Raw genomic sequence first — 13,648 nt, forward strand, 5'->3', positions numbered from 1 at the left:
ACAAAGACCTTGAACAGTCAGTTATTTCTTTCTAACAGGATGTTTCCCAGTATGTATAAATGGAGGTATCTGTCGGGAGGGGTTGTGTCGTTGCCAAGCAGGTTACGTTGGAGACCACTGCCAAGTCCTTCTACCAGTCAGCATCAACATTGTCCCAAGCCAGGATTCGGATCCACGCCTAGGGGGAACCATCAGCTACCTTTGTTCGGTCAACGATACCAACTTGGTAGAACCACCTGTCTGGAGGAACCTTCAGGGAGAGGACATCGCATATGGTAAGTGAAGCCTAGTCAAGCCATTGTGAGCATCTCACCAGCTCGGGCTGCCTGCCAAGCTGGCTTGCAGGAAGTCTGAAAGTTGGATTATGATACAGCTGGAAGGAATATAAAACAATTATGCAATGGCTTATTCTCATAACAGGCTACAAGCATTCACATTCAGGAACATCAATACTAGCACCATACTATTTATGTTCCTTTATGATAACACAATATTCTTAATGTTATTGTTATATGTGGAGAGTTGTGGCCAATTGGATTAGTCTCCAGACTTTGAAACAGAGGGTCGTGGGTTCAATTCCCCGCCATGGCGTAGTTTCCTTCAGCAAGAAATTAATCCACATTGTGCTGCACTCAACCCAGGTGAGGTGAATGGGTACGTGGCAGGAATTTATTCCTTGAAATGCCGAGCGCGTGAAAGCTGCTTGAGCTACAGCCAGGGTAATAATATCCAAGTCCCTTGGAATCGCATAGAGACGTTGTTCATAATGTGTTATGCGCTGTACAAGAACTGACTATTATTATTATATGAGTGATGTGGTTTTTAATCTAAAATGATAGGTATGGACTTTGTAAAATAAAGCTGAAATGTCACCTTCTTGTAATTGTTTTTCCAACCCCAGCAGACCTGGGTCGTATCCGTGTAGAGAGTCCTTCCCTTGGTGAAACGCGCCTCATAATAAGCAACCTACAGGAAACGGACACGGGCACCTACACTTGCATAGCCGGCCCTATAGAGGGCAGTGTCTATGTTGCTGTCCAACGTGAGTAACCTCTTCCTCATTTCCAATTCATGTACCATTTGGAACAGTTGTCTTAATGTATTTATATTTGTGGAAAACCCGATGATATTGAAGAGAAGTTTTGCTTTGCTTTTCTCTTGAAAGGTTCTCCTCTTATGACAAATTTCTAAATTTCAACCCTAGTTTATATTATAATCAGATTTCAAATTGTTGTAATAATAATTTATCCTAACTACAGTTATCTCAATCAGAGGGCTTGATTGGTCAATACCCAACATTTGTTTCTGTTCATGTTGCATCAATGATCAAATGATTGACACTGCCTAATGGGTTAAAACCCAACTTTCATTTCCATTGAAATTGCATTGGTAAACAATGGTTTGTTACATGCAATCACATATTCTGTTTCCATTGAACATTGGATTTCAAACTATTACTCTCGACCTAATATTTTGTAAATTATTTGATATTGAAGAAAGTGAGGTAGGAAGAATGATGATATCCCTGGGGCTGTTTTTTTAAAGCTGTCTATGAAATTGCACATGACTTTATGAACAATTCAAATGTATTCTGGTGCTAAATGTGATACCCCAAGTTTTTCCTTCTTGTTACATCAAAGTTGGGCAGAAAACCCTGATAAAATTTAGACCAAAAATAAATGTTGCCTTCAAATGTGTGTTTTGAATAGGAATTCAATTCTACAATGATTGGACTTAAACTTACGGTTAAGAGAATCAAAATGATTGAAAACTTTTGAGTGTTTTGTAAAGTCATGTATATCTCCATACACAACTTGAAAAAAAAAAAACAGCTTTCCCATCCCAGATATTTATTTTGAGTACTGTACAGTAGTGTAAAGGTGATGTGATTTTATTGAGTGAAAACTGTATCAGTATAAAGAAACCTTGCTTTCATCCACTTATGAGTTCTTTTAGAGAGACTGAACAGAGATAGAAGTTTTTGCTTCATCTATGCTGTATTAGAGTCTAGTTATTGACAGTCGTCATTTTGAAACGGATACCTCTTTTAAAGCGCCCAGCAACTGACAAATCATGGGAAATTTGAAACAATACGAAATTTGCAAAAGGCCAAATGACTCGCATAATATAATCCGCCTGTCATGAGCGCCCGTCGGACTAATGCGATAAAAGTTCGGACAGCACTTATTTGACCGAACTCGTGATACTTCGGATCATCGCAGTTCCAGTTTCCAAGAAAAATTCCTAGACTCATAGCAGGTCTCTTGATTGCTAACCCAAAATAAATAAACACTGAAGGTACATGTTTCAAAGTGAAAACATGCAGTTTACTTCTGGGGGGTGTTTCACAAAGATTTAAGTATGACTTAGGTCACACTTAGATGTTGACGTGCACATGATATGCAACGCGCAATCTTATTGATCGATATGCAGTAGTGCGCGTCCTCTTGGCATGATCTGACCAATGCTATCATGCCTTTTGTACTGCGCGCAACTAGACATTTAAGTGCGACTCTAAGTCATACTTAAGTCTTTGTGAAACACCCCCCTGGTTGGTTAGTCTACTAGCTATTGCTCGCCTACAGACCTCCCAGACATGCCGGCGTCTATTACATAACACCCTCAGGCAAGCAGCCGAGTGAAAGACTTGAATCCCTCCTCTGTTCCGAGATAAGCCTCGATTTCCCCATGATTTGTCAATAAAAGGTCGCTTTAATTCTGGGATAAACATTTGAATAATAAATTACTTTTATACGAATGACCTGAAATGCCTTTTTTTCCCTTTTTGTTGTTATGATATTTTTAAGTGAGACTCTTTCATATTTTTTGTGTGTCAACCTAGAACATTCTACAAAATTGTCATGTTTAGAATGGCAATTTATTGCTGATTCAAGGCAGTGCAGATGCATCTTTTCATCACTTTCCTCCTTTTAGATAAACAATGTTTTGACAGTAATGTTCTTGTACATATGTGCCATGCTCTGTGTAAACATAAATATTTATGGAATTTCCTTTTGTGAGAACTGTATAAAACTTATATGTCTGTTGTGCATGCATTTTGTCTGCAAAGATCATGTTGTATTCCTAAAATAGTTGCTTCATTCAGGCATTTTAATTGTTCTGTATCTTTACATGTACATTTGAAGTGTAATCACATATTAATTTCTATGCTATGATCAATAATCCAATTCTTCTCTTATACATGTATAATATGGTAAGTTTGTACTTTCCTCATGTCTAACATTATTGAGTTTTTGGATGTATATTTAATATGCATTTTATTGGTGCATTGTTATTATTTCTTGCCATTTTATGCTCTTTAAACAGATTCCATTAACTCTGAAGTGTACTTTGATATTATACTTACTGTTATGAAAGAAAATAATATCTCAAAATTATTGAATTTGAGTCATGTGTATGGGTTTCTGTAAATTATGTACACTGAGTATTGTTTATTTTAATAAATTCATCTTTCAACAAAGTTGTCTCTATTAGTCATTCCAAATAGTGTATCTTCACTATCTAAACAGCACCTTATTTATTTTCAGTATTTGTGGAAGCACCGTGGTGTAGCGGTTCTGACTCTCGCCTTGTAATCAGAGGGTCGTATGTTCGAATCCCACCATGGCCTAGCGTCCTTTGGCAAGGCATCAATCCACACTTTGCCAATCTCCACCCAGGTGTTAAATGGGTACCCGGTAGGATGCGAAAGCCTATGTAGTATGCCTAGCAATTGAGTCTTGGAACTCTTGTTGGAATGCCTCCAGGGAGTGGAGAAGGTGCATACATTGTATGCGGGCATGTAAGGATCCAATGACCGGGGTAATAATATATCTGTGAAGCGCTTGGAGACATTGTTCCGATGTGTTAAGCGCCATATAAATGCGGAATATTATTATTTATTATTTCAACCTTTTCCACACTTTTCCCTTCAAATTCTGGATAAACTTGCAATTGATATTATCTGTGAGGCATAAATAAGTTCAACTTTATTTTCTGACCTGCATGTGTATTTGATTCTAAATTTCTTGTCATGCTGCCTTGAACAGACACAAGCTATAACACTTCATAAAAAAATCAGACATGAATGATGACAAACACTCCACAAAGCCTTTTTTAAACATGAGTTACTACTTTATTTTTCAATGCAACATAGGTTTATAAACACATGATTCACAAATACGATATAAAAAATGAGAGACATTAAATGGAAAATGAATTATGTTAAATTGTTTTCTCCTTGAGAGATCCTAATCCTTAGGTTTTACTGTGAATGCTTCATACACTTGTTTCATATCTTCAATTACAGCCCCTATATCATGGATGATCTGGCACAAAAAAGAGGGAGGGTGCAAGATGGAGAGTAATAATTAATAGTTACCAAAATGTTTATATTTTTTAATGTTTTCTTTTCTGATGATCTAGAAGAAATATAGTCTTTTAATATAAAGCCACTGTAATGCTGTAAGTTTAAATGCTCCAATCCTCACAAATTGGTGATTCTAAGTTCATAGTCCAGAGCCGAGGGGGGGGGGGGGGTTACCAGGATCATAATAATATAAGAAGTCCTCCCAAATAAAATAGTTGATTTGGACAAGTAGAATAAAGTAAACCAAACATAATGATTGTAATAACACGAGTACTCCCAAACCAAAGCTGATTTGTATAAATAAAACGAAGTTCAAACAAGCACAATGCTGATTTTTTTTCCAAATACATTCTTGTCCTAAGTTTATACGAAATAGTAATTGTTGACATGGCTGGTCATCAGGAAACTACTTACCATAATGTCTACTAAAACCAAATGGTTGTACAAAACCTTTGGGTATGACAAAAATTTGATAGTGGTTGAATTCTGTAATTTGATTGTATTTCAATAGGGGATACAGTTTTCTTCATGAACTTGATGGTGCGAAAGAAAAACTTTTCGTGCTTGCTAAACGTCTGTGGTTCCTGTTTTGGTAGTACCAGAATAAATTTACCTGTACAGTATGTAATAGGTTTTTCTTCCTGTGATTCAAGGTTGGGAATACAAGAGATCTTATTTCTTTTGCATTTGAGAGATTTGATGCATTTAATCTCAAAATGACTTTTAATTCATTTGAGACTTTTGGGGTGTTGCAAGAAACTTGCAATCAATTGCAAGTCTATTTTTGGTCCCTTAATCATATGTCTGAGTTAATTGCAAATTAGTGATTGATTGCTAATCTGCTCCTTGAAACAATCTGATTTGCTGTAACTAATGTTGATCTGTCAGTTGTAAAATTGCAACAGAATAATTGCAATTGATCGCAAATATTTTCTTGCAACACCCCCTTAGTTTGCATGGAGTGTATTCAGACTCCCAACAGTTAAGGCAAACCATATTAATATTCGTTCTTTGTGATGTAGACTTTCTTTCTTTCGTCAGGTTCGATTCCCAATTGGTGCACTAGTGCCCTTTGGTAAGGCATTAATCCTCATTATCAGGTCCCTCAGAGAGGACCTTAAGCCGTCGGTCCTCTGGTTGCTTGCTTAAAAGCATTTATGCTTTCTTAGCAATCGGGTTAAAAATCACTACCATTTATGATTTTTGATATAGTGTTAAGAAAAGCTTTTTGCTGAAATTATTCTTTTTGCTAATGATAATTCATAGAATTTAAAATGCAAAATATGACAATTTCACCACATGTGTATAGGCAATGATGTGTCATTGTGTGTTGGTAGTGTGGGGGTAATGTGTGTGTGTTATGTAATTATTGGGGTCATTCAAGAAAAACAAAATACAATGTAGCAGATAATTTCTAAATTGTAGAACTACTGGCATAAAGAGCTTTACACCTTAATAAAATCCATGTCCATGGCTTACCCAAGCAATGCAATTTAATGCAGAAATTGAAGGGTTTGAAAGAAGGAAGAAGGGGCTGAGTGGGACTCGAGATGGCATCACTACGTAATGTGATTTAGACATTTGTTCATGAGTCTTAAAAGATGAATGTTTGAATACAGTCGACCTTGGTAGGTGTTTTATAAAGCCGTTCGTAAGTTAAGAGCGACTTTGAGAATGACTGGTGATCCCTTCTTGTTGTAAGTGGTATGTTCATTGGCGATGGTTTAGCGTGTAAGAAAGGATCACCAGTCGTTCTTAAAGTCGCTCTTAACTTACGAACAGCTTTATGAAACGGCCCCCTGCTCTAGAGACCACCTGTATAAAAGGTCTACCTGTCTATAAAGGCCACTAGTCTTGGTTCCCTTAATTTTTATTATTTATTTATAGAATTATGTGTTAAAGAAACTTGTCCATTGAAACCACCTGGGAGTGTTTCACAAAGAATTAAGTTCAACTCAAGTGCTAACACGCACATATAACGCATGATCTGATTGATGGACATGTGGTAGTACACATCCCATGCTCATGTTCTGACCAATTACAACCAATTCGTTATATCCCACATGCAAATGCAATTCAAGTGCGATTCTAGGTCTCACTTAAAATTTTTTGAAACACCTCCATGTTTTAAAGACTGCTTTTCAGGTAGACATGTATGACAGTACCAATTTACCTTTCAGATCTAGACTATTGCAAGAAATGTACAATTGTTTCTTGTAACTTGTATTGCATAAATGGTGCACATGGTCGTAATTAAGGGAGTTGTTTAAAAGGAAGCTTTGGTTTTCCTCTTTAATAAATTACTAAATTGACCAGAAACTAGTGATGGGGTGAGCTTTTCCTATGGGAAAGATGGAAGTTCAATTTAAACATGTCATGCATATTAAATTCACCTCAGTATGACCCCCTGACTTCAACTTTAGAGGAAAGTTAATGGGCTTTGATTGAAATAGAAAACAAAATAGTTCTCTCTTCAATGTGAACACCAGTGATCTAATTTCTATTAAAATCAGTTAACAGGTTTAATTTTGGCTTATATTTTGTTCTCCCCCCTGTTTTGTATACTATTCATAATGTCCACTTACTCTTTACAAGTGTTTCGTTGAGAGGTGCTTTCCGAAAATTGGTGCAAGATTGGTATGGACTTTTAATGCAAAAATAACTTCTAATTTTATTTGTATCTGTAATTTTGCTTCTATGTTATTCAATGTAAGAAAAATGGAAAGAAATGGGAAAGGAATTGACTTTTGGCTTCCACTTTCAAGCCAGGCATAAAAGAAAATGTATGTGTAAATTTAACAAGGAACAGATAGGCCTAATCCGTCATGAAATAGCTTATTACATAACACTTGGGATTGTTTTTCTTCTCTCTGCTACACTTGGCTTGTCTTCGAATAGACCTAACAACAAGTAAATTCTATCATTTTCATCTTTGAAATTATTGTTCTTATGAAACTCGAATTAATGCATGACATATCCAAAAATATTGAGTAAAGACTGGATTCAGTTAATTATTTTCTTATCTTGATTAAAGTGTAAAGGGATGTAGTATTAACACTCATGAAAGGAGGGAGGAGGGGATAAATTGATTATAATGGTACAAACTACTTTGTCTTTCATTCCATCTTTCTCTCTCTCTCTCATTTTTCCTCTCTTCTTCCACATCAGTTGTCTTGTTATCCCACTTCCTCCTCACACATTTTCATTTATTAGCAATTTTTATTCCTCATTGTTTTTCCTTTTATTATTTTCGCTTTCTGATTTTCTTCATTCTCAGTCTTCTATTTCATTCTAAACTTCATTCCAACTATCTTTTGTTTTCTCCTCAAATTTCTTTGTTGTTGTAAACCTAGATGTAGATAAAATACCCCTTTTCTATATAAGTCTTGAACTAAATACTTTCTAACTAAATATTCCTCTTTCTCTTTTTCACCCACTTATAAGGTGTACAATGTGCCCCCAAAATTATTATTTTTTTTATTTATGCATATATATGTCCACAACTGGAACCCTCAAGAATCAGGAAGAAAGTGTGTCCTGAGTCTACTGAATTGAGTTTACTCCCCCCAGAAAAAGAAAATGGTCTTGATATTTTAGTGACCGAGAATTCACAAATTATGTGCCATGATTGTAAGGGCATGAATGTTCATGGATTGAAATGTAAAAAGAAAGCATTGGGAAATACATAAATTTAACACTGTGCATGCAGTTTTGCAAATGAAAAGAGAAGTGATACTGATAGATTCAACAAATGTGATGTGCATGTGTATATTTCCCCTACCTTTATATTAGATTAGCTAATAAAAGGCAATAGTTTTTGGATGACATTTATTTGATAATTATGATAAGTATTAATGGTGCAATATGGATATCTTGAATTAAAGAGAATGACATTGAAACAGTTGTCATTATTATCCCCCCGAAATTCATTTAGCATGCAAAGAATTAATGAAATACAGTCCACATAATGTTTCTAGATTTCCACAATTTCTCTTACTTTTTAAAACCAATGAATTATGATTCACCCCATCTTATTTCCAAGCCCCGATCAAATTCACAAACAGATACAGAATTACTCACAAAGAAATATCCTTGTCTGACTAATCTTCCTGAAACTATTTCTCTGATGATGAATTTCAATTGTGAGTTGTCAAGTTCATTTGGATTTTAACTTCTTGAGGAAGATTTGGTATGCCACCCCATGGGGCGTTAAACATCTTTTACAGATTTATTGAATGGACTTTTATACCCTGAAGTAGGTTAATCAAGACATCCATGACTGTATTAAAAGGGATATCAATTTCTTGTGTGACTACTGTCTTTACTTTGTTTGATCTGCAACCTTATTTTGGAATAAAACATCATAGTATTTGATGCTAATGTTGAGACATTTTACTGTGTAATGTTATAAATCATCATCTGAATACTTGGGTTCAAATTTGTGACTATGCTCTCATCCTTATTAGCATAAAAATGAATTTAATTATCCAGTCGTAATTAATTACATCACATCTACATGTAAATGATTGGCTACAATTTGAAATTAATTTGGCCTTTACTCCAAAATAAATGCTTTCAACAATCCAAAATTCTTATATTAGTATCCTTTCAGTTAATATGAACCTCATGATATACAAAGATAATTTTTATTCACATTGTCACTAAATTAGCAAACTGCAATTTGTTCCAAAATCAGATCGTAGACTGGTCGTAAGGTGTGCCTTGGCCTTAAGCACGAGATCATAAAGATAAAGAAGATATGAACAGTTTTGACCAAACTTTTGCTATAATCTATTATTAGTCTTCACTTTCTACCAGTTTCTTTCTCCAATTTTGTGCTCCACAGTGCAATAAAGAGACATTACACAACAGGGTTTATATTATTTTATTGAAACATCGAAGCAAAATATTTTGAAGGTACAAATAAAAATATACTACATTCATAAAAGTAGATGATTATTTCAGATGTAGATTGCAGCAAATCAGTGAATTGATGAGCGCGGTTTGAAATGAAACGTACCATCTCTTTCTTTAGTTGTAATAATGTCACTATGCCTTTCAATGGTAGCCATCTTGGAAGCAATACCCGACAGTCAATCAAAGATTCCATGGAAGATATCATTGCATCATTTGCATGGCAAAGTTACTGTAAGTAGCAATATCAATATCAAGTATATGGAAATCAATCAATGTCACAATTTTCTCTTTAGGAAATTTGCCCAATGTCCTTTGAAAACAGAAGCAAACTGAATGGTCAAGAAAACGGTGAATGTATGAATCTTCATCATTTCTAGAAAACATTTTAGATGTTGACGTTGCTGGCTTTCCATAATTGCAATTTACTGGATTAATTATACCTCTTTGTAAGATGGGGCCCAGGATTAGAAATCGGTATACCAGCTTTCCAGAGCTGGTAATCATATTTTTTAATCCTCACATTATTGTCAGGCAAGCATCACCTGATTTTTATATCCCATGGTGCCATTCATATATCAATGCATTAATGATACAAAAGGTCATGTCTCAGCATGACCACCATACTGTTAAACATTTTCTGATATTTGCAGCCTGCTGCCTGCAATTATTGATTGATTGATTGAATTTATTCTTCTTCATTTCAAACAAATTTACAAAGTAAGTAGGAGCAAATCAGAATATTAATAACAGAAATTAAGAAGGGAACTCAAAACGAGGGAACTCAAAACGAGGGAACTCAAGCAAGCATCGCTTGTTTATGTGAGTCCCTGAAATACATAACTGATTAAAATGATTGCTTTTTTACCATTTTAGCTGATTTTAAGGCTTGATAAGCAATTATATTGTTCTTTATTTATATTTCATGAAACTGATTGTAACTTTTCCACCCTGTCTTGCTGATTGATTTCTCTATATAGTGCTATAATAAATGAAGGAATGACTGAATGAATAGATAAGTAACTGATGAATGAATACAAAATTACTTGATTAGTTCTTTGGTAATCAACTAACAAACACCATTTATAAATTAATAGATATTAGAAATATCAACCTAGAATGAGGCAGGCTCCAAAAGGATACATCACTAATTATGTGCACTTTTAAGCAGGCTCGGATCCCGCTGCATTAGACACAATCATTTTGAGAGGCCGACGATCGTGCAAAATCATTATGGCCCCTAAAATGGTATTGTGTCTAATCCTGCTGGATCTGTGCTTCCTTAAAAGAGGTTTTGCGATACATCTATAAAAAAGAAATTGTTGAGTCATAGCATGCAAGAAAGAAAAGTGAGAACTTTCTGTCACCTTGTGTGAGGGCAATCTAGAAGCAATCGTTTCCTTCAAATATGGAAATTGAAACGTTATTAATTACTCTCTATTACCTGCCAATTCTTCTGGGGTCTATTTGTTGTATCCTTTCAGTAACCACATGCAGACATGGAATAGCGTAGAAATTCTAATTGGTGAGGGCAATAATAAAGCTATTGCCCAAGTCATTGTCTAGACTGTTCAAGTACAAAGAGCTCATGGCATTAGATGGGAAATATGTTGATGGGATTTAAAATAATACCGTGTTTACACAGTGACACGGCTCGGGGGTTCGACACGCGAGCCGTGCTCAACACGGCAATTTTATGCTGTGTAAACGCGATCAGTGTGATCCGCGAGCCGTGTCGAACACGGCTTTTTTGATCTGCCAAAATCGTAGGTTTCAACCCGCGAGCCAAGTCAGACTCGGCAATTTTTTCGTGTGTAAACAGAAAGCCGTGTCGAACTCTCTTGACCAGGTCACTGCGCGCGCTTTCACTTTTGGCATTGTTGTTGTTCGCACGGACAAGATTCGATTCCGCCGGTGAATTTCCGGCGTTTAATTTGCGATGTCATAATTCTTCTTCCGTTCGAGATCCGTGAGCCGTGTTGAACTCGCCTTTTTATATGTACGTATAAACGCGATCTCTGATCCCTTCTTCGCAGTGTTCAACCCGGCTCGCGGATTCAACACCCGAGCCGAGTCAATGTGTAAACACGGTATAAATTGCATTAGATTAAAAAAAAATATAAGGTCAGAAGGGCAATAATGATCAATTTGACCTGCCACAAAATCTTAAAACAATGGCAATTCCACATGTTAAGGGAGGAATAAATCTTTGCTTCACATGACAATGAAGAGAGAATCAAGATATTTCATATGTCATATAATGAAATACAAAAGAAATATAGTGAGTGGGTGCCGGCATCAGCCCCCTCATCTGGATACTAACCAAGATGAGCACACAACTGTTTTTTTTTAAATTAAGTGAAACTTTTGATTGCCATAACTATCTTATTTTACATCCGATTTTGATGAAAGTTACACTGTAAGGCTTTTCTTGTGGCTTTTTCTCATTTTATTCCAATTAACCTTTTGTCGTTAGCCAGTGTTTGCTTGCATTTGTATTTCAAACTTTCTTTTTTACATTATTTTATCCTATTTCTTGATACATTTTAAACTACTCAAAATGATTTATCAGTACCTCCCAAAAAATAATGGATATTAAGAATTCAATTTCCTGACATGAAGAGTTTAATTCTTGATCTTGTCATTAACATACACTAGCTGAGTTGTTCGGGTGTCAGAGCTCAATCTGGGTTGCATGATCACAACGTTCCCTTTTTCTTTTCTTTTTTATTTTGTAGGTTTTTCACAGATGGTTTATATCTTTGTGGGCCAAAGGTGCTTGTATCTTGTTATTGATCCAATCTTGTTTAGTTGAACCATGGTTAATGTAGATCCAGGGTTGTGAAGAAGTACATGTACATGACTGCCAAGTTTATTTTTCGGGGGGGGGGGGGGGAAGGGAGGTGGTTATAAACATTGTATTGATTTAATTACAAGAGTGTCTTCAACTTTGTGTTTATGGATGGAACAGATTGTCTGAGAAACTGTGTTACAAGACAGTGAAAAACTCAAACACAAGTCCCAAGCTACAAATTTGATAATCTATGTTGGTTATGACAAGGTAATGAAGTAGTAGTTGTATGAGAGTTGCAGGAACAGTTTTCTTCCTGTGCATGACTTCTTCAAAAGGATAAATGAAAACGGCAGGAACATGAAAGCAAGTGTCAAATGCAATCCCAATGAAAAGGAAGAGTAAAAAGTTGAAAGAAGAGGAAGAAAAAATATAAGTAGATTGTATGACAAGGAGTAAAAGTGGTTGCTGAAACAGGTTTGAATACATTTGTCCAAGAAATTTGATACAGCACAAAATGAGCAAAGTAGACCTACAGTGTAGATTGAAGGGAAGAATTTGGACTTGATCTCCTGAGGAAACTTTGTTATCCTCCCACACCCAGTGTTGTCTCATCAACTATCACTACTAATTTCATCATGATGGCATATTTGTGCCTCTGTTTTATGGGAATGGATTAACCATAAATTTCTGGCTTGTATGAGGAGAGTAGGAAAACTTGATTATCCTCCTACACACTATGTAGTTTCATCAACTATCGCTGCTAATTCTATTAATGTTGTTTTTGCATGAACGGGGTAAAAAGAAATTTGTGGCAAGTTTAGAAGAGCAAGGAAACTTTGCTACCCTCCGACACCTAGTTGTTCTATCAAGTATCACTGCTAATTTTATCAATGGAATCCTGTCCTCCCTGTTTCTTACGTGAACGAATTGACCTAAAATTTCTGGCTAGCATAAGGAGAATAAGGAAACTGCATTATTCACCAACACTTTGTGTTATTCTTTAAACCATAGAGCTAAACCATAGAGCTATTAGCTCCATGTTTTAACTATTTTTTCAAATTTCACTGAGGGAGGCATTTTTCCTCAGTCTTTGCAGAAGGGATACATACCAAACTTTTTGACTAGCATAAGATAGTAAAGGAACTTTATTTTCCTACCCCAGTGTTGTTCTATTAACAATCACATCTAATGTCATCAATTTAGGCGCATTTTCAGAAACAAATAAAGACCAATACTGGCTATCTATGGAGTGTAAGGAAAGTGTATCACCCTCCTGTAAAATTTTCAAGCTTGCGGCAAGCATGCGACAAGCTTGCACAAGCTTATTGCATGCTAGTAACTAGCACACGGCTAGCTTAATAAGCGTGTAATATGCGTGTAGAATAATAGTTAAGCGATCTTTTAGTGAGCAGGGACTGTTCACTAGCATGCATTCGCTTATTAAGCGAGCACCCTGCTAGTCGCCTGCTAGTTACTAGCCTGCGGCACGCTTAAATTTCTGTAAGGGGTGTTTCATTATCTATCTCTACTAATTACATCAATGAAGCTATACCCCTTGTTTTTACAGGAAT

At 35.8% G+C, this 13,648-nt stretch overlaps 1 protein-coding gene across 1 annotated transcript in view; it reads left to right on the forward strand.

The window, feature by feature from the left end:
* LOC121419513 overlaps positions 1-13,648 on the forward strand; it is a 331,043-nt gene that overhangs the window by 255,053 nt on the left and 62,342 nt on the right. The window contains exons 157-158 of the mRNA XM_041613966.1: positions 39-275; positions 905-1,042. Coding sequence (XP_041469900.1) covers positions 39-275; positions 905-1,042 — 375 coding nt within the window. The remainder of the gene's footprint in view (positions 1-38; positions 276-904; positions 1,043-13,648) is intronic.

Source organism: Lytechinus variegatus, chromosome 8, assembly GCF_018143015.1.
Source record: "Lytechinus variegatus isolate NC3 chromosome 8, Lvar_3.0, whole genome shotgun sequence".
Lineage (NCBI taxonomy): Eukaryota > Metazoa > Echinodermata > Echinoidea > Temnopleuroida > Toxopneustidae > Lytechinus > Lytechinus variegatus.